Genomic DNA, 23,955 nt, shown 5'->3' on the forward strand with positions numbered 1-23,955 from the left:
CAGATTCCAGATCTTAAAAAAGCCTCTTTGTAGTGTGTACCTAATCAGAGTATCCTAAAAATACATGAAGAAATAGAAGGGAAAAAAAGAAACAAAAAACCCAACAAAAAACCCTACCCAAACACCAAAACCATGCACTGGAGAATTTCATTATTTCACTAGTTTACTTACATAAACACTAATTTCACTAATTCACTCACATAAACAATCAAGGATCTTCCCACCATAGCGTGAGAACCATTTAAGGACATAAATTCAAGAATATCTATACATTATATAAACTGCTGTTGGACCAGTCACACACGTTGGGTAGAAAAACGATCTGATATTTGGAATCACTTTTACAACTGGTGCGCTAAGGCGACAGACTTAGGAAAATATGAATGCAATGCAAGATTAAACCAAACAAAAAACCTCACATAATTCACAGCAAATACTCTGCCAGCACTTCACCAGGTGAATGAAATTAGCAACCTGACAATTAGCAAAAGGAATAAATCCCCATAAAAAGCAAGCAGAAAGGAATTTTCAAGTGCATGAATACAAAAGTTTGGCTTCATACTTGTTGTTACCAATGCAATATGTTTACCCATTTAAATATGGCATATGAAACTCAACTCAGTATGAAAACAAATCACTGAAAGTCTTGGCAGATTAGTAAATGTCAGATCAAATTAGACCTTCTCCTAGACTATGCAGAGGCTGTACAAATTTATCAGAGTCTCATAGATTCTTTGCTCTCTTGACATGAATAGGTCAGAACAGCCCAGAAACAAAAGGCAGCGAGATCAGAAGACTAAAAATGTGCAACTTTGGAAGCCCATTTATCGTCGGGCTTTGTTTTAGCATTAAACTCATTCACAGAGAAATAGTTTTGGAGATGGAAAATGCCACAGGAGATAGCAAGCAGCAAGAGAAAGCAGCTTCATCTTCTCAAAGGCTCTCCCAGGAAGACACCGTGGGGCTGACTCTAAGAGGAGCCGGGCAGCCCACATCACGGGGGGCCTGAAACCTCCGCTGTGGTGTGCAACATAGCGGGGAGGTTTCAGATTGCTTGCAGAAACTAGAGAGATTACTGAGCATTATACAATGGGGACGCATCCCTCGAGCTTTGCTGTCAAAAGATCCTACACAGACAATGTAAAGCCATTGGGCTCCGGCAACGTTACTTCAAGAGAGAAAGGGAGAAAGAAAGGAAGGAAGGAAGGAAGGAGAAGATCTGCGTACAAAGGACATAACTAGGATGGACGAAGGAGACAACCCAAAGTTTCCCCTGAACCGTGCCGGCTCTCCCATCATCAGTCAAGCATGAAGAGCAACCTGGGAGAGCTGCATCAATGCTGCGGCAGCAGCAGAGGAACAACTGAGCACCCTGACCACAGCCCAGGGATCCCCGCAGGAAAACCAGACCCAGCTCCGGTGCTTTTGTCACCCCTGGACTATCACAAAGATGCTGCTGGGAAAGTGTGTAGGGCACAGGCGGCAAACAACAGCAGTCGGTATTTCTAGGATGGGGTAATGCCTTTGTAACTCAGCAGCACACCTGGCTGTAAGGTTTGGACATGAAAACACATCAGCCCTTTCTGTCTGATGGAGAAAAACAACTTTCCTGCCACATTCCTGCCTGAGGCGAGGGGTAGGCAAGGCAGCAGCAGCACTAACACAGGCTCAGCATCCATCACACACACCCCACACACCCCCCCCCCCCAGCACCCTCCAGCGCCTGTGGCAAAGTTTCCAACATCTGCAACTACTTCAGAAGAACTTACAGCTCTGGCTCTCTCGCTCACATCGCTGCACCCGCTAGGCATGCCCTCTTCTCTCCCCAGAGCTGGGTGCTTTTGCTCACATTGCCCCCGGTCGCACAGCATTGCGGAGGACGCTGCCCCAACAAGCTCATCTTGCAAACATGTTCTATGCATTCAGGAGCACTCTTCTGCAGCTTCTGTCAGAGCTATAAATGCCGACCTTCTCCTTTCCCATCAGTCACCAGGGAATCGTTTGCATTGCCCGACAAGATGATTGGGGGTGGGGGGACTCCAACATTTATCACCAGCCCTTCAAAGCAAAGAATAAAATCTACCCAACCACCCCCACCACAGCCTCTTGATGATCTCCAGCACATGCAGGTGTAGGCAATAAGGGAGAACAAGTTAAGGCTGAGTTCATTAAGGTATGTAAGCCTATGCTTAGCTCTAGGACCCACAGGTCCTCCCAATTTCATGAGCCCCACCCAGTGCCCATGGACAGGCTGGTACCTACCTCTGCTCCTGCACCACGCCACGAGCAACAGGCAGCTTCGAATTTGTGAATTCACTGAACACACATCCAGAGCGAGCCTCACTGGGACGATCTCTGCTGGGAGAGCCCTTCAAATACGCACTTCCTCCATTTACATCACATTGTATCAGAAGTTAATGACTCTCAATTACATAAAGTGCTTTTTAAAATCACAGTACAATTAGTTCCAAAAAACACGGAAGTATCCGACAACTTGAATTCTCATTAAGAGGATACAATTATAAACAAGAACCTAGTTATTTGCAACAGATACCAGAGCACACACTGTTTATAAAAACAATTGTTAGGTTTCTGTAAGGCAGGATCATCTTGTGCCTTTTATTTAAGGAACACAATGGTAAAGAGCCCAGGACCATTACAGCACGGAAAGCAACCCTGCTTGGAGGGTTACTTTGCCTTTTCAAAGGGAAATCAGGAGCACAATAATGTTTTATTGTTATTCTTTCAAAATACACAAGTGAACAATATATTGCTTAAAAACAATTTCTTGTAAACAGCTTTAATAGTAAAAGCAAACAATACCTTAAGAAATAAGAGGAATTTTTATCCAGAAAGGTCGAGTTATTATTTTGGCTTGTTGCTATGAAATAGAATAAGCTATTTATTAGAGCTCAAATCATTTAGGAACTATAACCACAATGATCTATAAGTAAATATCATGGCAAGGAAACAGAACTATAACATAAATATTTAGGATTTCAATGCAGTAAAGAACACACACAACTTCATAGCTACACAGGGAGAGGCTTATAGCACTGCCCTTTCCGGCAGCACCTAACAACCACCAAGGTAAGAAGTTTACTATTTTCAGAGAAGGAAGAAATTGAAGAGGATTTATATATATATATATATATATATATATATATATATATATATTTTTTTTTTTTTTTTAAGGAAAAAAAAAATCACCCAACAGCTTGCCTTGGTAAGAAAAGCTTGTAATCTTAATTTCCAAAATGTAAGCTGGAGCCAAAGCTGACACTGGCAGTGAGCACGTGCCGCAAGGCGGGCTGACTGATGGGCAACCCTGCCCTGCCAGCCAGCAGACCAGGAACTTAATTAGAAGCAAACCAAATCAACCCGAGGTCTCAAGATGGCTCCGAAGGATGGGCTCAGGAGAGGGAGCGAACAAAGAGCCACCGCAGCAAGTGCGGCAGCCGCCCGGGGGTGCACCTTGAGAAACTCCGTTCAGACTCATTCACTCTTACTCAAGCCTCTTCCTTGCATCTTAGGGAGAAGAAAAAACCTGTCCTGGGATTCAGCGATGCCGTGCAAGCCCGCGTTCAGCAGTCCTTACCTGCCTCCTTCTCTCCCTCCCTCCCTCTGTTTTGGGATCCCCAGCCAGAGACACACAAACTGCTGGCAGAGGGTGCGATCGCAGGCGCTCCTCTGCTTCGTACCTGGGCGCAGGACACTGAGCATGCTCACGGTTCCTCCCCGGCCAGGTTTCAGGTGGAAAAAAAAGCTTCCCTGAAAGTAGATTAGAGGTGTCCCAGCAGTGGATGAGCTTTATCCTGGATCCGTTTCAAAGCATTTCAACTCAAAAGGGGATAAAGCAGCGAGCAAAGTGCACACAGCCGTAGCTTGTTTTAGCAACTGATTCTAAATCAACGCATACAAACAAAAAGTCCTTTAGAGCAAAACATGGGAGATCTGGGTCCCATTTCAGGTGCTGGCAAGACACACCTGCATTGTTGTGCCTCAATTTCCTCATCTATAAGGAGCAGCTGTGAAGGCCTGGTTTATTCCTTCTTTTGCTTGCCTTGCCTGTAGCACATTTGGATAATGTACAGCGTTTTACAAGGCATTTTTACAATACTTAAGACAACAGGGCCTTGACCTCTATTATAGCTGCTAAATAGTATCACATTGCTTGCATCACTGTAAACTCAGAACTTAGGCAAATAAGGAACAGCTCCCAAGTGACTGTCAAAAAAAGTCTCCTCCAGTATCCAAACAGTGCCAGCAATACAACCAAAGCCGCTGGAGCCGAGACGTGAAATCTTATAGATCAGAAAGGGAAATGGGCAGAAGGACGAAAACGGCAGGCTGCTTTCCCGCAGCTGGAAGCACACATTTGGTTCAGGGACTTCTGCTTCCCTGGACTCAAAGGTTGCCAGAAACCTTGCACCAGAATCCGATCCAATTTCCATATAGCTTCCTTATGCTGCCTGCACTCCGGCACAGAAACCCACACTTGGCCGAACGGCTGCCGCTCTCCCAGTCAGAGGGCTCGCTCTGCCCGTTTCACAGCAGGATCCCCACGACACATCCATGTCGCATCTCAGGTGAAAATCCTAAATCAGCCAATGTCTTATAAATGTACTATTTATGCAAGACACCAGTGCCAATCTAGCCAGACAGCCGGGACGGGGACCAAGGCTCCCACAGGTGCCTGTGCGGCAGCTGGCATCCCCACTGGCCGGCTGGGGCAGAGCTGGCATGCTGACTTGCACGTCCAGCTACAGAAATATCCGCTTTTAGCATATCTGCCTTGTAAATGATGCCATTTCCCCAGGTCTTCCCAATCTGCAAATATACCCTTTTAATTGAGTTGGAACTCAGGGGGGTGTAGAAGCAGCCCAGTCCCACTGAAGGCAGACAACCGAAGACCAGTGTTACCAGTATGCCGACCTCAGGGGCCCAGGCAGAAGCTGTCAGCACAAGCACAGGTAACACAGGTGTGATCCTGCCCTCTCCTTTCTTCAGGTCTCCCCTGGTGCTCACAAGAGCTGTGATATCAGGCTGGTTCGTTTTACTTTTAAATTTAGCACAAGTTAAACTACCTGCAGAGGCAGCAGCAGGTTGGCCTGGAGGCTGATGGAGCTGAGCAGCGGAGGTGAGGGTTAGCCCTGAGCAGCAGCCATGCACCTCTCCCAGGGCCCAGTGTCACTGTCACTATGGGGCACTGCTGGGCAGCGATGCTGGGGATGGAGGATCTGGTGGTACCCAGCAGCCTCACGCTTCACCATGGAGCGGGGAGAGGTCAATGTCCAGCTCACAAAACCCATGAAATTTAAAGACATTCAATTGAAATCGGGTCTTTCTTTACAAAGGGCCAGCAAAGTAGCCTGAGAGGACATGCCAGTCTCCACCAGAATGGCTTTCGTCTCCTGCTGGTCCGTAGTGGATGGAATGGATAACATGGGTTGTTCACGTTTTAAATTTTCAAGCCAGACAGGTACAATATATTCCAAGGAAGAAAGACTTCTGGTACAGTGAAAAGAAGAACACACACAATAAATAAAATATCCAACATTGGGGAAGGGCCCTTCCGACTTTGCAATCCGTAAAAGAAGCTTTATCAGAGTATAGCGATTCCTGTAATATGGGACTGGAAATAGGTTACATCGGGAGAAAACTTTGGCCACGTCAAGGTTTTGGGTGTCTTTTCGGTTTCCTTCTGCTTGCTTGTTTTTTTTGTCATCAGCAGTTTGATTCTTTTCCTAGAATTTATAATCACAAGAGACCACCAACCTTTTCACAGTAAATCACACCTTATCAGTCCCATTGTGCCTGCCCCTAAGAACCCCCAGTCTACCCCATTCCCTATATTTCTTACTGAACAAAGGCATAAATCATCACCAACGTGTCCCCCCACCATCCTGGATCCAGCCACATCTGCGTCATTTGTCACCACACCCCCATTACTTCACCTCCCAGCCTGGTGCTGCCCCCAAGGCAGCCCCGCAAAGTCTCCACGTGGGCAACCCAAGAGGACAGTCCATGCTGTGATGACGGCGAGGCCACCCAGAGCTGGGCACGTGTCACCTGAGGCAGGAAAACGAGGAACCTCCGGGCGCCCCCAACAGCAAAGGTGCACAGCGCATCTCTAGGTACCTGCATTTACAGCGCTGACATCAACAGCTTGGCAAAGAGCAAAATCCATGTTTCCCAAAGAAGCTATTTGCAGTTCTCCAGGATTTTGCCTTTAAAAAGTCCATCATTGCAGTGAATAAAGTTTTATCAAGTGTGGCAGAAAATAAACTTCAAAATATAATCATATGCACTTGTACTAGGAGCTTTAAAAAAGCCATGCTGTTCAGCACGCCAGACTGCTGCAACCTCCCCAGTCCCAATACGCTCGGTTCTGAGCAAATACAGCACTGAACTTCTCCTTAACGACTTCAATGCTGCCAAGACTGATGATTTTCACACATATCTGATGGTTTTCTAAAAAAACTCAGCTCCTGGAGCCACACGATAAAGTAGAAATATGCACTTTTATTAAGTAAAAGGCCATAAAAGATCATCGTTTTTGCCCAGGTAACAAAATAAAATGTACCTTCATATTACAAAGCTGGAAAAATCCTAGAGCTAAAAGACCCTTCAACAGCTACCATTGCTTTAAATCTTGGGAGGGAGGGGACACTAAATAAGCTAAATGATTTTTTCTTTTTTTTGAGCTCATCTCACAACTTACATGAACAATTAAGTTGTGGGTTTTCTTCCGCCCAGAAATTTATGCTGCGAGTAATTCTAAGCAGTGAATAAATTCAAGAAAATTATTAGCTCTCTGCCATTACTTCAATAATATGAAACAAGGTGACATGCACAGAATAAATTCCCAATTATTCCTTCAGTTCTTCCTGTCACTACAGAGTGTTCTTTTTTAAAAATAATAAAATAAAAAATTAAACACAATTTGGACAGCTGTAAATGTACAGACAAAAGGGTCTGTGTTCCACTGTAAGATCTTCTCCTCCAAAACCCTAATATTTCCAGTGGGCTTCCAGGCCCGATGCCCCAATTTGAGGTGAAACTCCCACTGAAAGCCAACACAGCATTGCCTGCTGGTTCCTGCCAACTCTGAGCCACCTCAGGAACTGAAACACTTCCAGCATTAAGGAATAATAATATAAAATGAACCCCTGCACCCCTCTACCAGATGCATTTGGCCGCTACGCCCCTGGCGGGTCCCTCCAGCCCAGCTAGTGCCGGGGTAGTGCAGCCCCGACCCGGCAGCCTTGATGCTGAGGATGCAGCCCTGTGATCCGCTCTGATGGCCAGGGGCCATCCCCGTGGCACCGGGGGCAACACAGAGGGTCCCCTGATCCCGGCCAGGATGGCTCTGGTGCGGGGATGGGGAGAGGTGGCATGTCCATGCTGCAGGGAAGGAGTTGAATCGAAGGTGAATCCCAGGCCAGCTCACGCCACCGGCCGGTGCCGAACCTGTATTCGTAAAAGGTTTTTGTGGAAGTCAGAGGGGCCAGTTTTGGCCCCAGCCCCCAGCAGTCAGCAGCCTGAGCGGAGCCGCCACAGCGGTTCCGGTGGGAGCAGCTTCAAGGCAGCTCCGAGCTGTGCTGGGCACAGACCGCCTGCCAATGCTCATTTTATGTTCTCCCACCCATTTACTGGGCTGTCCCACAGGAGGGCAGCTAAATCCTTCCCACAGCTCAGGCTGAACTTGCACCCTCCACCCTGCTTCACCCAAGACCCCTGAGCCCCGGGGAAACGAGGCCAACAGGAACTCTTCTCTCCTCTGCAGCCAATTCACTTGATAGCTGTGAGCAGGAAAGGACCAAAGCTCCTCCATCATCTCCTGATCCACATTCGAGCCACCTCCAATGCCACAGGAGAGTCTCGGAGAGGCGGTTTGGAAACCTCCTTTTCCTCACGGGGACAGGACCACCGAGCTGCCCACTACAGGAGTTTGCCGCTCCTCCAGCAGCAGCTGGATTCTTCCCACAGCAGAAGGTGACTCCAAGCGCTCCGTGTCCTCGCGTCAACTCTTCACCCTGTCTCATTAAGATGTTCCTCCCCGCTGCCCCCTCCTTGCTGTTAACCTCCGCAAGCACTAATGGGCTCCTTTGCAAATCCAGTCCACGTTCGGTAGAGCTCAGCAGGCTTGAAACGCTAATATTCTCATGCATATACAGAAAAGTAAGTTTTATTCTAAATAGAAGTGGCAGCTTCTATTTTAAGACTATATAATTTGACTGCTAGGCACAACAAAAAATACCTATATCTCATGTATGCAGTCTGTTATGTCGTCTCAATGTGCAATTTCAAATCAAGGTGACTGACTTCTGCGTCACACGAAGAGTGCATGGGTTCCCTTTGCTGCTAACCCCTTCTGCTGGGGCTCACTCCCCAGCAGCCCAGTTGTATTTTTTTTATGGACAAAATTCCACTCCCTCCACTAACGCCATCATCCAGCCGCTGAGAGCGAGAATTGCATTAAATTATTTCATCCACAGTCAGACTGCCCATGGGGGCAGGGGCGAGGGAGCGGGTGGAAGGGAGGCAGCCAGGAACCAGAATCCCACGTGATCCTAAACACATACAGGGCTTCTCATCTGCTTTTTAAAATGCTTAGTCTTCTTTATACATGTGTCCATGTATTTATATATGCATATATACATATATCCACACGTATACATGCACCCCTATAAAATGCAGATTTAAATCATGCACACTGTCACTGCAGTGAATAGTTAGTGTCTTGTGTGTGTGTCACCAGCGGACCCAGCAAAGCTCCGACAGCCCCACACACTTGGTTGCGGCCGGTCAGCTCCCGCAAGCACCCAGGGGCACCGCTGCTCCGCTCCCCAGGCAGGATCGGGACCTGCTGCACTCCACATTGTACCTTTTCCATGCTGAAATGCAGGAAATCAAAGCTTTCCACTTCCAGGCACCGGACCCCAGTCTGAACCGGGGCACAACCCCACTCCAGTGGGAAACATCCCCACCGCACGGATCCAGAGCACAATGCACACAGCTTTATCCGCTTTATTTTTCAATCTGCTTGAATTGCTAGAATATGTTATACATGGACCCCAGATCCATTAGCCCACCCTCAGCAGCTGTTACATTCGCTGTGGTGTTTACAGCGGTTGTTACGGCACCGTAAGAAAGTAAAACAATTGAGACTTCCAAAATTGGGGCTGCAGGGAGGTGAAGCAGAGCCCAACCCCTGCACCCAGCTGCAGCCGGGCTCGGATAATCTGCTGCGGATGCAGCGCCAACACATGCGGTAAAGAGCCACGTCGCAGCGTACAGCAGCTTAAGGAAATTTCAAGTGTTACCATAGTGGCATTAAAAAGCCATCAGCTTTCTGCGAGTCAAGCAGCAGAGGCTGAAATTCAGTATTTAAAGGATGATTAAATATAAATGACTTAAATTATACATTCCACTTGCTGGAACTGACACCATTTAAAACACACCATCTATTCCCCGTTTCCTCTGACACTGATTACTATCCACTAAAAGATGAGCATTTTCTTACAGTCATTCAAGTACTGAACTAGGGATTTATAAATTGGAGAAAATTAAAAGGTTTTGAATTACAAATAGAGTAAAAAAAAGTACATTCCATGGGCCACCTGAGAACATTGAAAGAGTCAAAATGGATATTTTATACCTGAAAACCTGCCTACTCTCTATCAAGGCTGCTGAGGCACAAGCAGCTTGGAGCTATTTTACAGTGGATTCACAATCAAACATTTGCTGAGCTGGTGGACAAACCAAGACAGACTCAGGACCTGTTGTTAATTCTCCCACACAGTGCTCTGTAAGCCAAAGCTCTATTAAGCTGACACAAACAAATCACCTGTTTCTCCTTGATAAATATATGGAGTGACTTGCAAGACGTTACCTTTCAGATTTCAAAGCCAAGGAGCTGTACGATTTCCTTGGCTAGCAATGACAGCACTTTACCGGGAGCAAGAAGGGGAAGCACGAGGGATTGCCCAAGCCATGAGAACTGGGAGACGCCCTTCCCCATCCACCCAGAGCACCCACAGCCTCTCCCAGAGGCTGGGTTAGTCAGCCCCAATTCCCGATAGACCAGCAGCTCCTTGCAACGGGGGCCATGCTGTGGCCTTGCGGTCAGATACCCAGATGCTCTGGGTTGGGGTATTTGCCTTTCCCTCGGACTGAAATTGCGCTGGCGGTTTGAGCAGCAGACACCAAGCCTGTAAGCTTTAAAGCAAACCCTTTGAGATCATTTAGCCTCCTAAAATGGCTTGGGAGGAAGAGTTTTGTTCTTAATTTAGCCTACAAAACCAAGAGAAGCCCATGAAGAGTCAGTGGCAATTTCCAGCTGAGAACAAGCTCTGACCCAGCATTTCTAAGCCACAGAGCTCAAAGCACTCTGCAAGAGTCACCGACTCCTCTCCTTTGGTAGGGAAACTGAGGCACAAGTCAGTCTCTCTTGGGCAGCCCTGGGGCAAGCTGGTTGTGACGCCCACCCCTTGCACCCGGCTGCCAGCCACCAAGGTCATGGTCCTTTCCTTACACCTTGCCATGTGCCAATTGGCAGAGACGTGCCGCATTTGAGCAACTTCTGCTCACCTTCGGGCTGAAACACCGAGCACCTGCAAGCTTCTTGGGCTTTAGCTGTCTCAAGAGACGATTGATACAAAAAGGCATTAGGACTGGTTGCTTTAGTTTTCTTGACATGCAAAGCTTTGATGCACCGCAAAACATTATCCTGGACCAAAAATAAAAAAAAAAACTTATCAAGTGATGGTGGAAGTGCTTCAAGAGCCAGGGGTGACGGCTGGAGCCGTGGCAGAGGGAGTTAGGCCTGGATGTTACAACTTTATCCCCATTTTACGTACCAGAAAACTGAGGCATGGCAAAGAAAAGCAACTCGCTGCTGTGCTGAGACCATGAGAGCAAAAGCCCCTCAAAATCCTTCCTGCGTTACGGTCTCATGCAGGATGCCTGACACTCTGCCCCAGTGACCAGTGCACGTGAAGGGGTTAACACCTGCCAGTATGACAGCAGTTGATGGAACTGTGCATGGGCACCTCAGTAACTTCAAAAAAGGTCCTTTTAACGTGATTTGTCCCCCTTCCCTGATATTTGCCAGCCAGAAAAAGCAGTATCGATCTCACTGCCTGGCAGAAATAAGATAGAGACTAATTAAGCACAGAGATCTCGGGGAAGGAGTCTCCAAGGAATCTTTTCATTTGAACAAGGACCCTTACAAAATGCCAGGACAAAGTAAAACGGGGGGGGGGGGGGGGGGGGGGGGGGGGAAAAGGAAAAAAGCCTGGATCTTCACTGTCAGCTCACTTTTCCCTGCACTCACAGGAACACAGAGCATCGTAGACTCAAAACAGAAGAGGCTCCGAGATACTCAGAGGAGAGCTGCGGCTGCAAGCACAAGACAGAGGGAGAGGAGAGGCAACGCAAACAGCAGCAAATACAAACAGTGACTCATGACACACAGCAAATAAACAGCACTGTAACAGTTTTTGCAATTATAATTCAAACCAAAATAAACAAGAATGACAGTCCAGCACAACAAAAGGGAAGATGACAGTGATGGGAGGGGTGTATGGGGGCTCCATCACATTCACATCTGTTCCTCTCATAACATCCCAGATCAGCAGCTCCAGAAAGAAACAGAGAGGGAAGGAAAAACGTATGGGACAGCACCAATTTCTTGTGATCTACATCTGTGCTTGAAGTTTTCATGACTGCACTGAGAGCAGAATTTATATCCCAAAGCCACATAACAGCCTACAACACTGCTACTGGTTTTGACCCCCGGCCCCTGAAAGCACCTCTAGCAACAGAAATAAAAAGTTCAGCTTGGTGGGTTAATGAGTAAAATAGGCCTTGTGTGGTGGGTGGATGGACAGAAGGCAACAGAGTGGGGGGAGAAATCACACCGTCCGTGAGAGGCAGCCGTTTAACTGCTCTGCAAATCCTCCAGTGAAGCAGATTCACAATTGCTTTTGCTATTGCTTCATTGCCCTCCTAGTGAGAAACTCTCCCCTAGTCCGCACCTTGAGTATTTTTTTTTCAGGCAAATAAAGATATTTTCCCCCAGTGGGTACTAAAAGCTGATCATCATGCTTTTTACAGAAATCTTTTCTGAGTCAGAAAATGTATTGCCTGCACTCAGGCTTATATTTCCAAATACAATTCCTTCAGCTTTCCCTCTCCAGCCTTATTTGCCAAGCCTCCCATCTGTGCGGTTCATCTCCAGACTTGCAAGTGTGACCGCTCTCCTCCCACCTCGCACCGCCCAGCACCCCTCGGTGCAGCGGGAAGCAATTATCAGCCTTGTCTTACGCACAACGCTTCTGTAATGATGACTCAGACAGATTTGACTCCTTTTCTCAAACCTCAGGACGCTGTTGACTTGTTTGAGCTGGCCATCCACAACAGCCCCCATCACCACATACCACCCTGCCGCTGCTCCTCCTCTGGCATTGGGTCACTCAGCTCCTGCTCCCTCCAGAGCCACCACCGCACCCTCCTCTTCCCTATTCCTCATCAGATTGTTGGTGCCCAATTGGTTTTGAACATGAAATTCTGCTCGCATCAGAAATGCTTGGTCATGTCAGCAGCCCCTCTTGTGCACTAGCCGGTTATCCCATTAAAGAGGGAAGTTGGACAGATTTGCCTATTTTATTTTTTTTTTCCCCCTCTATCGGTCAGCTTTTCTTCTGGACCCTCATCCTCCCCTCTGCCATTCACAAATTGCTCTGGAACTTTTTTGAGGAATCAGGGTCAGATTCTCTGATCCCTCGTTTTCTGGGTCTTCCCTTCTCCTCCCACTGAAGGTCTGGAGTGGGCTTTGCTCTGCTCCTCTTCCCTCCCCACCACATCCCAGGGGAACCTCGACAGCAATCACCAATGGTTCAGAGCTTGCTGAGACCAGGTTTTCCTCAAGTCATCTAGAATAATTTCACCAAGCCCAGCTGACATGAGCAGTGGATAATCTCTTCTTTCTGTATTCACACTCCCTTACCACCCCTATTTGAAAAAGTTACACGTCTGTGTGTGTAATTCCATCACAGTTTTGTGAGGACCGAAGCAGAGGAAGCGCAGAGCACGTCCGCCTCGTGCGACCCCTCGTCTCTCCAGCCCTGTTCTGCTCCTCTATGGCCTTTCACACACATTCCACTTCTTTTTGCAAGAACTTCTCCCAATTTGGAAGCCTTCAAATAAATAGTTTTTCCACTAGAGGGCACAAAGACAATTTCTCCTAAATGGAAACTGATGTTACAAGGACTAATAAAATCATTACTAGCATCTTAAAGGTATCTCAGACTCCAAGAAATGAACACTTGATAAACTGAGATGTAGTTCCAACTCTCCAGGTACTACAACACCACCAAACATCTCTAACATGTAGAGATTGAAAACCTAGAAATCCAAAAGTGACACTACTCTAACAAGATCTCCTATACAACACTGAGCACTTTATCCAGCAATTTCCACACTGCCCACAACGTCTCATTAGGCACAGACCACAGTACTAACACAGCACTGGAGACAGAAAATCCATCCTAGTATTTTCTAAATTGAACTTATCCAAATTCAGCTTCAAGTCACTGAACGTTTTTATGCTTTTGTTTCCTAGATCAAAAGAAGTTCTCTACCAGCAAAGATCTGTTTGTGGATACTTTTAGATCATGATAAGTCACCTCCTGACCCGTCTTGGGTAAACTAAAGAGATTTTAGCCTTTAAGGCTCTTCCATACAAGCCAGCTTTTCCAGCTTTAAAGCTTGTCTTGTAAACTTCTTACAGGTTGAATCTATAACCATGACGCCTTAACCAGTTCCTCACCAGGGAACGTCCATAAGAAATGTATAAACTCAACAGGAAGGCAATGAAGTCAAACATCTGGTTACACAAACCCAACGAGCGGGACGATAGCAGTAAGTTCAGAGCTTGAGAGCATCATGGCCCTCAGGGTTCATCAGCCTCCCCAGCCCCACAACAGCTTCAGGTACAGCAAGCCTAGCGTGAACCTACCTTGCCGACTTCTGCAATCCCAACAACCCGCTCTTTCGTGGCCCAGGCCGAGGAGATGCGAAAGCGCTTGGTAGCCCACTCGTGTGCGGGTGCCTACACGCACACCCATGCTCCCCTCCATGACCGGCTCTCCTTCGACATGCACTCACTCCTCCAGCCTGAAGGCAGCGACGTTTGCTTTCTGCCTACTGCTGCCTGTTGATTTCCACTTACTGGAAGGTCTGGCTTGAACAGAGCCAGCCCAGAGACTTTTGCTCATGGAAGAAGAGAGACAATAGCAATACGCAGGTGCTTCCTCCCATTTAAAGTGTTTACTTGTGCAGCTTAACACAGTGACGCTATTGTGAATTAGGTCTGCATGCTGGTTTACAGAGTTCAAAAGGTAGCACGTAACAAAAGGAACCCCAAAATACTGCTTATTAAACAAAACGCTGCAGATATTAAGTATTTTTTTTCTTTCCTTTTAAACTCTGCTTCCTTTGCCCATGCCAAGTAAGAGGGTTTTTCCAACCATACAATAAAAGCAGTTTCAAATGGGAAATGATACATACTATATCAAAACAAAACAAAAAATAACACAACACAAAAGCAGAGAGTTTATCAGTATAACTCCACTGCCTATGCAGCAGCTCCTTGCGGCATGGAAAGGACAACTCTGTCAGCTGCTACTGAAGGCTGAACTCAAGACGGTTATAACTGCACGTGCTGTGAGAAAAACCAAAAAGATCAAGAGAGAAAGTAAGGTATAGCTAAGGCATAACATCAGCCCAAAAGAGGAACAAAGGCCTATTTGTTTTATGAGATAAAGCAAGCAATTCAACTGTATTCCACAGTACACCATTTGGCTTAGGACCGAAACAGGGAAGGAAGGAGAAGAAAAAGAAAAAAAAAAAAAAAGGCAGCATCTGATTCTAATTTTGTTGTCCTAAGCTTACATTACATGAATCAAGATGTTTACTAGAGGTGCCAGGCACTCAAATCCATGGTTGGACCTTGTACATAGGAAGTATCAGGTGTGCTGAACATTTTGCAGTTCTCTCTACAGCCAGTGACGGCTCAAAGACACTCAGGACTTAACAGTAAAATAACAACAACGACGACAAGTGTCAAGACACTTTTCCTCGTACCTAAATAGTCAGAAATCCAACTTTATATGCACTGATTTGTGAAAATCTCAGGCCTTCCACAGCACCACCTTTTTACTGTTCAATAAGTTTGAAATAAAATATCCTCACATTCAAGATCCTGCAACTTAAGACTGAACTTCATTTTCACGTAAAACTACACCACAAAATGCCAGATGTGTTGAAACCAATAGCACACAGATTCTCATTCAACCCCATTCTCTTAACATCAAAACAGATAGAATTGAGTCCTTTCATCCAAGTGCCATATTATTTTGCCTGTTTTCCCCAGTCGCCGCTATTTTAGATGTCCTTCCATTGATTTTCCTTCTTGGTGGGAAGAGACTGAATGGGCTGAATGGGCACCTTACTCTCTATCACGTTCTGTGAGATCTGGTGGGATGATTGCTCAGAGAACATCAGATCCAGACTCCTTCCGTTCTCCATCATCAGCGAACCTGGAAATGGCACTTAAAATCCTTCTCTCCATTGCTCCTGTCACAGATGCAACTAGAAAGTAAGTGGCAAGTGCTGCTTTCATTGATGCAAGTGACAGAGTAATGCGATGGCTTAAAATTAGCAGCTTAATAATTTTAGAGTTGCTTTCATGCAGCTCAGCAACCCTGTCTCCAGCTTACTGGACTTCTCCTTGAAGTAACATAAGAACACAGGCAGATGTGTGCTAAAAACAGCTGCAGCAACTTAAGAACTCAATCGCTGACTAACAGTTTGGACCAAACCCAGGCTACCTGCGCTGAAACAGTCGGTCAGCACTCTCACCCCCCACGCACTCGCCTCACTTGAAGCGGCACTAGCAAACAGCAGATGGGCTTCAGAACCTCTTAAACCATCATGCCTGTTCTGCAAACAAACCCCTGGCAAGCAAAGGCTACATGAGCATCTACAGTCGTCTCTAAGTTACCCACAAAAATGAAGACAAGGCACTGTGTGCACTGTGTTCTCATGTATGAACTCCAATACAGGGTAACTGCTAGGCAGTGTCTGCCCCAAATCACTCAGCACCACCACATGCACCCATCCTGAATTGCTCCGCCATCCCCTCCAGCAGCCCTGCAGAGGGGGAGCAGGGACCTTGCAAGGTGGCAGGCAGGCAGACAGCACTCCTGTGTCTCTTTTATTGTTGGTTTTTAGTCTTTAGTCTTGCTGGACACAAGCAACCCATGTGTTTTATCTTTATGGCTCTCATTCTGCTGCTGCACACAGTTCCTGAAGGGACATAAGATGTCATTGCTTTAGACAAGATCCCACTGAAAAAGAATTTACTGCACATTCACCAAAAGACAGCATCAGAAAGTAAAGAGGTGAAAGTAACTTCATTTACTGGCAGTGGCTTATGGATGCTCAGAGATGCTGAGATTTATTACATACTGCCTTGGGCAGGTGGAAGGACAGCGAGAGGAGAGAACAATTTCTGGCTGTAAAATGTCTTAAATGCCAAAATCCAAATGAGCCTTTACCAGATCTGTTACTTGTACTCGCTCCGAGGCTGCGAGAAGGGGGGTGGCCAGGAAGGGCCCAAGCCATCACCGAGGACCCCCAACATCCTCCAGGACAGCGCTACAAGCCCAGGGCTTGGCCCCGCCAGGTTGGGCGGGGGGCTGCAGGAAAGCTGCCCCCTCCCCGTGCCGCTGCTGGGCACCACGTGCTGGTGTGCAGAGCCCCACGCGGTCAGTGGGAGAACGGTATGGGGTGGGACAAATTGGGCAGAACATTAGGAAAGGTTTTTCCAAAGCTCTTAGCATGACAGAAAAGGACAAGTCCTGCCTTACAAATAAAAACTCTAAGAAAACACCTCTATGGGAAAACACACTTCTGCAAAATCCTAAGCTCTTTGTTTGTTTTAAATGACCGAGAATAGAAGAAATGATTCACCCCTGAAGGGCTGCAGCCTGAAAGACCCGAATCCTCCAAGCAGCAACGCGCAGAAGTTGGAACTGAACACAACTGGAATTGGCAAGAAGAACAAATCATAGGTTTTCATTGCGGCAAATTAGGCTTTCAAACAGACCAGCAGTAACACAATGTTCAAAACTTTGTTGCATTACTTTTATGATTCCTCCCAGCAGCATTCAACAAAACATATCTGAGCTGTAATCAATTTCTTACAGCCTTATATAAACATTATAGGAATTTTGTCCTCTGCAATATTTCTTGCTCTCAAGGCTGCAATAAATAAGTCAGTTACAACCCCGCTGCCGCTTTGTCTCCTACCTTGCTGTCTCAAGTCACTGCTTTTATTTCTTTTAAGCTATCAGCATAACCACGTTCAGCTTCAACAAACACTTTAAATATAACCTGTAGCTAAACTGTAGGCAGAATGAAGCATTTTGCATTCACAGGGGGGGAGTGGAAAGGAAAAGCTATTTTCCACTGTTAACACCACCTTTCTTTCATCTACAGTCTCTCTCCAGTATCAAGGAGGGGAATTCTGATAGCAAATCTCTCAACCAACAACTCAAAGAGAACTGGGCCTGGAAAGTCCAGGAGCCAGGTAGTCACTATGGTCACATTTTCAAAAGCTGTGTAACAGGCACCCTGGCCACGGACACGTCAACCGACGAGGATGCTGGCACTGGCCCCTGCATGTGGTTGGCACACCGCCTTCTCCAGCATCACCTCACTGCTCGGGGACAGTGTTGTGGTTCCAACTTACAGAGACGGGAGAGAACCAGGAGGCTCAGCTCCAGGAGGTACATGTGCCATTGAATATCCATCTTTTGAAGGCAGAGACCTTCTGGGAGATGAATCACTCCCCTCCAGGACAGAACTTCAGCCTGTCCTCAGGCCCTGCCCAAAGCACCTCACACAGCAGATCCAGGAGTATCTATCATGCTGGGTCCTAAGTTGTAGGGACATCTGAGAGGGGAATTGGCTGGGCACACTTCAGGGTCAGGGGTCGAGACGAAACCTGAACTGGGCACCTGGCCAGTCAGAGAGCTCTAACAGAGCTGTGTGCCACTTAGGCACTGAACTGTCTTGCTTCAAGGCACTGGCTTCATTTAGTCTATGAAGAAAGGCCATAGTTTGTCACACCACATGTCCACCTACTCCATAGTCCTGTCTTGAGAAACAGCAGCAGCAACTGCTTCAGGAGGAGTGCTAGAAGAGGACAAGTGCATGGTGGTGCTTCCCCAGAAGAACACCCCACCTGGCAGAGGCTGCAGCTCAAGGATCACCTGAGCCAGAAGTCTTGGTATAGCCCTGGTTGGGTTTCTCCCTGTTGTTCTCTCCTCTATTCTCCGTTTCATTCAGGGAATGACAAATTCACCCCACCACTACGATAAAGCACCAGGGAGGGTGTGGAGCAGGAGGGGAGAAGAGACACTTGAGCAGACTTCAAAGGTTTCACATTCTTTGAACTCTTCACTCATACATAATTGAAAGGGATATATGTTTGGACTACAAGAAAATAGATTTTTTTTTTTCCCCCCACTACCAGACCCATCACGTGAGGGATGCTGTCATACGATAGCCTTGGCGGAGGTTTGCAAACTTGGAGAATTTACTGAGAAACAAAGTAAACTACTACTGATAGCAAGTGGACCAGAGCCCAGACCCCCGACAGGTTCTGACAATGGGAGGACCCAGAAAAAATAAGCCAGCCTTGACCCAGCATCAGGGGAGGCCAAGAGGAGCACAGGCATGCATTTTATTTCACACTAATCTCCATTTGACCAGTTACGCAAATAAATCTCTGCTTGTCCTAAGCACACTTCTAGAGACTGAGGGAGAATTTGGGAGACTTCACAATATAGCCAGACCTGCTGGTCACTGCATTGCAACTGGGCTCCAAGAAATGAAGTATTAAGCAGGCAAGAATGGCACATGGGGCCCATAAAACAAGGGAAACTGCCTCCAAAAAAAGTAATCCAAGCTAGAAAGGAAAAAAAAGAAAGCACTTAGGGATTTGATATGTGATCATGATCACTTCAGTTCCTTGCAGGCAGAGAAGCAGTAGCTAGTCTCCAGAGAATATATCCCAGGGCAGCAAGAGACACGGGAGCAACGCACCACTACAGCCCCAGCACCGACCCAACAGGGACCCGACATACCTGCCGCTGCAGGGAGCATGGCAGGGACCTGCAGCCTTTATGGCTAGGGAAAGCACCATGCACACACTGCACGAACGTAGGGCTTTTACCCGATTAAAAGAACAAACCAAGATGTATACCTGCTGCCCGGACTGCCCTCAGTGCAGGAGGGATCTGGCACATCTCGTTTTCAAGCAGCAGAGGTGCTGCAGCGCTGGCAGTCGCACGTGTTACTGTACTTCTGCTCCCCTTAGAGCAGAGGCTCCCCAGGGGCCAGGACCACACCTTCATTAACTCATGTACGCAGTCTCCCACGCTCGATTCTCCTAAGACTCCATTACTGAGGCTATTCAGAAACTGCTGCTATGAAGGTGGTACACTTAAATCTCAGCTCAGCTTCCCCTTGTTTACATCAGTGGAGCTTAGACATTCACTTATCACTAAACCCTGCAGCGCCAGGTCAGATCATGTGTGCCAATATTCAAGTGAGCTTGATGTAAACCCTATCATTTTCCAATTGACTTAGTTAAACAGCTGCTTTTTTCCAATATAGGCAACACATCAGAACAACGGCATGAAGACTCCCTAGATTAATACAGTAACTGCAATACGGGCTTGTGAAGGGGCATAATTCAGCCAAGGGCAGGAATGGAAGTCAAACCCCTAAACACTTACACACACCAATTTCAAGAGACCAGCTTCTGCAGCTGAGTACAGCAACCATCCCACGTCCTCTGCAACACCAAGGCAGAGCAACATTTTGTACAGTTGACTCCAAGCAGCAGAGATGATCCAGCCAAAGGCACGCTCCCCGGGGCAAGTCAAAATAAACACAGCACAAGCCAAGTGAAAAATAAAGAAAACTTTCAGACTGCTTAAGATATTGCCCCCCTTGGAGGCTCACCCAGCCCTACCACCTCTCCTGCATGCCCTGCCCATGGCAGAAGATGCTGCCCACCGCGATGGCCAAGGCTTGACCTGCACTTCTCATCGGGAAGGTTTGGCTGAGGCCTCTGCAACACGGGAAGCTGCAAGCAAGCAATGCAGAGGAGACGGAGTCACTGCTTCAGTGCACTGATCCATACAGACAGCAAGAGGCAGGGGAAGGAAAAAAAAAAATGTGCTAAAAATTCTTTTGACAGGGTGAAAAATGAAAGCAAAGTGAAACACAGCTCAATCTGTCAAAACAAAATCACAGCAAGCCCACTGAAAAGAAAAAACCACACAGCTCAACTCGCATTTTCTAGTAGGCAATAACTGGTACATTTGTTTTCTTGAAGATAAGCGGGTGGGTTAAGTTTGCCAGACAACACTGAGCAGATCTGAAAGGTAATCACATCAGAAGCGCAAACGATCAAATATTGCAGCGGCTCTAAATACAACCAGGGACGTTAAGGACTTGCTTCCACCTTGCAATTCAAAAGACTCTCAAAGAAGTTTTTACAGTTGCGCTGTTGGGCTGATGGACGGAATCCAAAGCGCCTGATCAAGACAAGCTTTTTCCTTTCCCTCTGAGCTCACCATTCAAAGAAGAGGAGAGATGATGCCCTTAGTAGCAAACGAGTCACAAATTGGCACGGCAAAAGGTCCCATACAGTGCATTTTTGGTCAGGATGGTAAAGGTCAACCTAATATTCAGAGTACAGAGAACCCATTAACCTGGTAAGAGAGTCCTAACAATGTTACCTACAGGGTATCTTGAACGGTGAGCAGCTTGTAATTAGCTTAGGTGGGCCAACCTAATTACTCATTGCCTGAGGAAGCATCTCCCAGTGCAAGAGGGGTACAAGATATATATTTATAGTTCTTTCCTGATAAGCTCATTACAAGCTTTCAGAGATGAATGACCACAGCATTTGACTGTTTTCTTGCAACCTGGAGACGCAAATGAGCAAATGAGCCAGGATAACAAAGGCAGGGGCTGTGCGGAGGTCTAAGTGAAAAAGAAGAAAAAAAAAAAAAAAAATCACAAAAAAAAACCCCACAGACTTCTGTTACACTACAATGTGAAATTGCAATTTGCTAGCTTCATTCTGAAATGGACAATTATATGCATGCCCATTTTGTATAAATGTGTGAACAAGCATTTCCATAAAACCCATTTTAACAAGGCCTCAAGCATTAAAAATAGGAAATAATACGGTAGAAACAGTTAATATAGATGTGCAACACCTCATATATATTCAGAACTGCATTCACACATTAAAAACTTAAAACCATTCTTCCAAATAAATCAGCATTAAAAAAAAAAAACCATCTAGTTTCCCAGTGTTTCCATTCCAGCAGACCTTTGCCTGCTCAGACCTTTATTAGGCATAACAGGGTTGCAGGTGCGCACAGACCAGGCACAAGATAGATGGCAATAAAAAGATCTTTAAAAAAGTTTCCTTTTTCTGTTTCTCATTTATTTTTTTCAGGGTGTCTTCTGACATGTCTAAGTCTCCCCAGTACACACAGCTTTTCCGATTGCATCTGCATTGTTTTAACCTCTCCTCTTTATCACTCTATTGGTTGCCTGTTTTTTCAAGGGCTGAAATTCTACCACTTCTGTTTTACAAATTCTCTACCTTCTCCCTCAACATTTCCCCTTTCATTAGAAATTAACTCTTCCATGTTATAGATCATCCTCCTCACAGCCAAATGCTTGGTGTCAGGTACCCTATTCCCATGATGCCCTTGCACAAAGCCAAGACAAGCAAGCCATCCCTGTCATCAGCAAGTTTGGACCACTTCATTTAGGCAAATATTTACATACGTGCATGCCATATTTCATAATCAAGTACTTGTGAGTGTGGGGTAAATGTTGAGGAACTCTATCACGTTGACTTTGGTTTCACCACAGGCCGTGACCCTGCTTCTCAGCAGTAGCGCACTAGAGAAGATTCCCGGCAGCATCTGTAGCATCTGAGATAACCCTTCAGTAAGAGGTGGGGAGAAAATGAAATTTAACCCATGGCTACAATTCCTACCCTCTAGCTCAAACTCTGAGTCTCATTCAAGTGCTAGTTCAGTATTTTCATCTACTAAAATACATGAAATCATTAGGATCTGGTGGAGGAGGAAAGGAACACAGGTGCAGATCTCCAGTAGTGTAATTCAAACTTCAAGATGGCCTTTGTTAATTTTTACAAAGCCTAACAAAGTAGCGGCCAGAAGTACCAAGCAGCTCTAATGAGTGTTCTGCTGCTGACCTTCAGTCACTCGTGTACCTGTACACGATAAAGCTGTCTCCTCCTTGGACAGGCTGGTGAATGTTCATCAGCAGGTTGTGAATCCCAGCCCCACCTTTGGGAGCAGACAGCAGCACGGCTGCCAGACACGGGCAGGGCCGGGGCTGCCAACAGATAGCTCAGCCGGCCAAGTGCAATCAATCCTGCCAGACGGACTGCGTGGGTGCAGCTTGGTCTACAGTTGGACATTTCTGAAATAACTTTGTCTCTACAGAACAGAATCAAGAGGGAATTTATAGAGGCTCCTGTTACCCATCACCTTCTCTATTTCAGTATAGGAAAAAGTAGTTTGAAGTTACAAAACTACAAGCAAAAAATAGTATTTGCTATTTTCCATTAGGGTCAAAGATAGTCTAATGATTTTATTTATCTTTTTTTTCTTTTTTTTAGTATTTTTGAAAGGCTCCTAATTATGCAGATCCTTATTGTGTTCATTTAAATGTGCTCTGCCCAGTGTCCCAATTAGTGTGATTTATGCACAAGCACTTAAATCACACAAACGAGACTCGGGGTCTTGCAGCTCCAAGCAGAGCAAACACGTACACCCCACATGTAAGGGCATTTAGGCAGGTCTCCGGTTTAACTTCATTTTTCACCATTAAACCAAAAAAGTCCTCGTAGGCTAGCTTTGATAGAAGTTGCTGCTAGAGCCTGCACGGATGTATCCTACGCCAGCTCGGGAGCTGCCTTCGCAGGATGTGTGCCTGCCGTAGGTGAACACTCATGCTGACTCAAAGATGAGCCCCAGACTATCTCAGCGATCATCTCTTCCCATCTCTTTCTGTGGAGCATGCCGGGGTGAGAACCACCACCCCTGCGAGAGGCTGAGCACGTCGGTCCTTCTACACGATGCCCTCCCCAACCCCACAACAGGCTCCCCGGTCCCCCTGTGAGCGCTCTCCCTACCAGGGATTGCTGCTGTGAGGGTCCCAAACAGGGTGCTCACCGCGGGGACGGCTGTCCATGGGGAGCACACGTCGAAATATCACCACGGTGGCTTCCCGGCAAGCTGCGGTGTCTCACCACGCAGACACCTGAGGACATGTTGGCCACAGCACTGCCATGGTGGGACAGAGCTGATGCCCACACGCGCTCTAGAAAGTCACTTAACTATCAAATACTAAACAAAATCAAGAAACAGAAGCAAAAAATGCTGTCATAGCTCTGTCACCTGTTGGGACATTTCCAAAGAAACACCAATCTAGAAAAGCCACCCGAGTCCTCTCCACCTCCCAGTTTCTCTGAAGATAAAGTGGGAGTAACACCAACCAACACAACAGTTCATGTCATACATTGTGAGTGGAAGTCCACGGTTTGTGGGATTCAAAGCACAGCTCTAATTTTCAATCAAACCCAGTCCCACATCACAATTTTGGTGCCATGTTATTTGTACTTTAAATCTATTAAAAACCCAACATGTTCTTCCACGCAAACTTAGTCCTGCAATATAGTTCTCAAAGCTGAGAAAGAAAGACTGGAAAACAAAACTCTTTGATAAATACAAAGAAATTCCTCACCCTTTT

At 46.5% G+C, this 23,955-nt stretch overlaps 1 protein-coding gene across 24 annotated transcripts in view; it reads right to left on the reverse strand.

Annotated features, from left to right (window-relative positions):
• The window catches only part of MAGI1 (membrane associated guanylate kinase, WW and PDZ domain containing 1), a 359,795-nt gene that overhangs the window by 296,134 nt on the left and 39,706 nt on the right, over positions 1-23,955 (reverse strand). Inside the window, exon 1 of one of the 24 annotated variants that reach the window (XM_087743419.1) lies at positions 14,027-14,229. The exons of the other annotated variants lie outside the window; for them this stretch is intronic. Coding sequence (XP_087599545.1) covers positions 14,027-14,147 — 121 coding nt within the window. The 5' untranslated portion in view covers positions 14,148-14,229. Of the gene's footprint in view, positions 1-14,026; positions 14,230-23,955 lie in introns of those variants that run through there. 24 annotated transcript variants of the gene reach the window in all.

Source organism: Nipponia nippon, unplaced genomic scaffold (assembly GCF_047370975.1).
Source record: "Nipponia nippon isolate SJK-2023a ecotype South Korea unplaced genomic scaffold, ASM4737097v1 scaffold_9, whole genome shotgun sequence".
NCBI lineage: Eukaryota > Metazoa > Chordata > Aves > Pelecaniformes > Threskiornithidae > Nipponia > Nipponia nippon.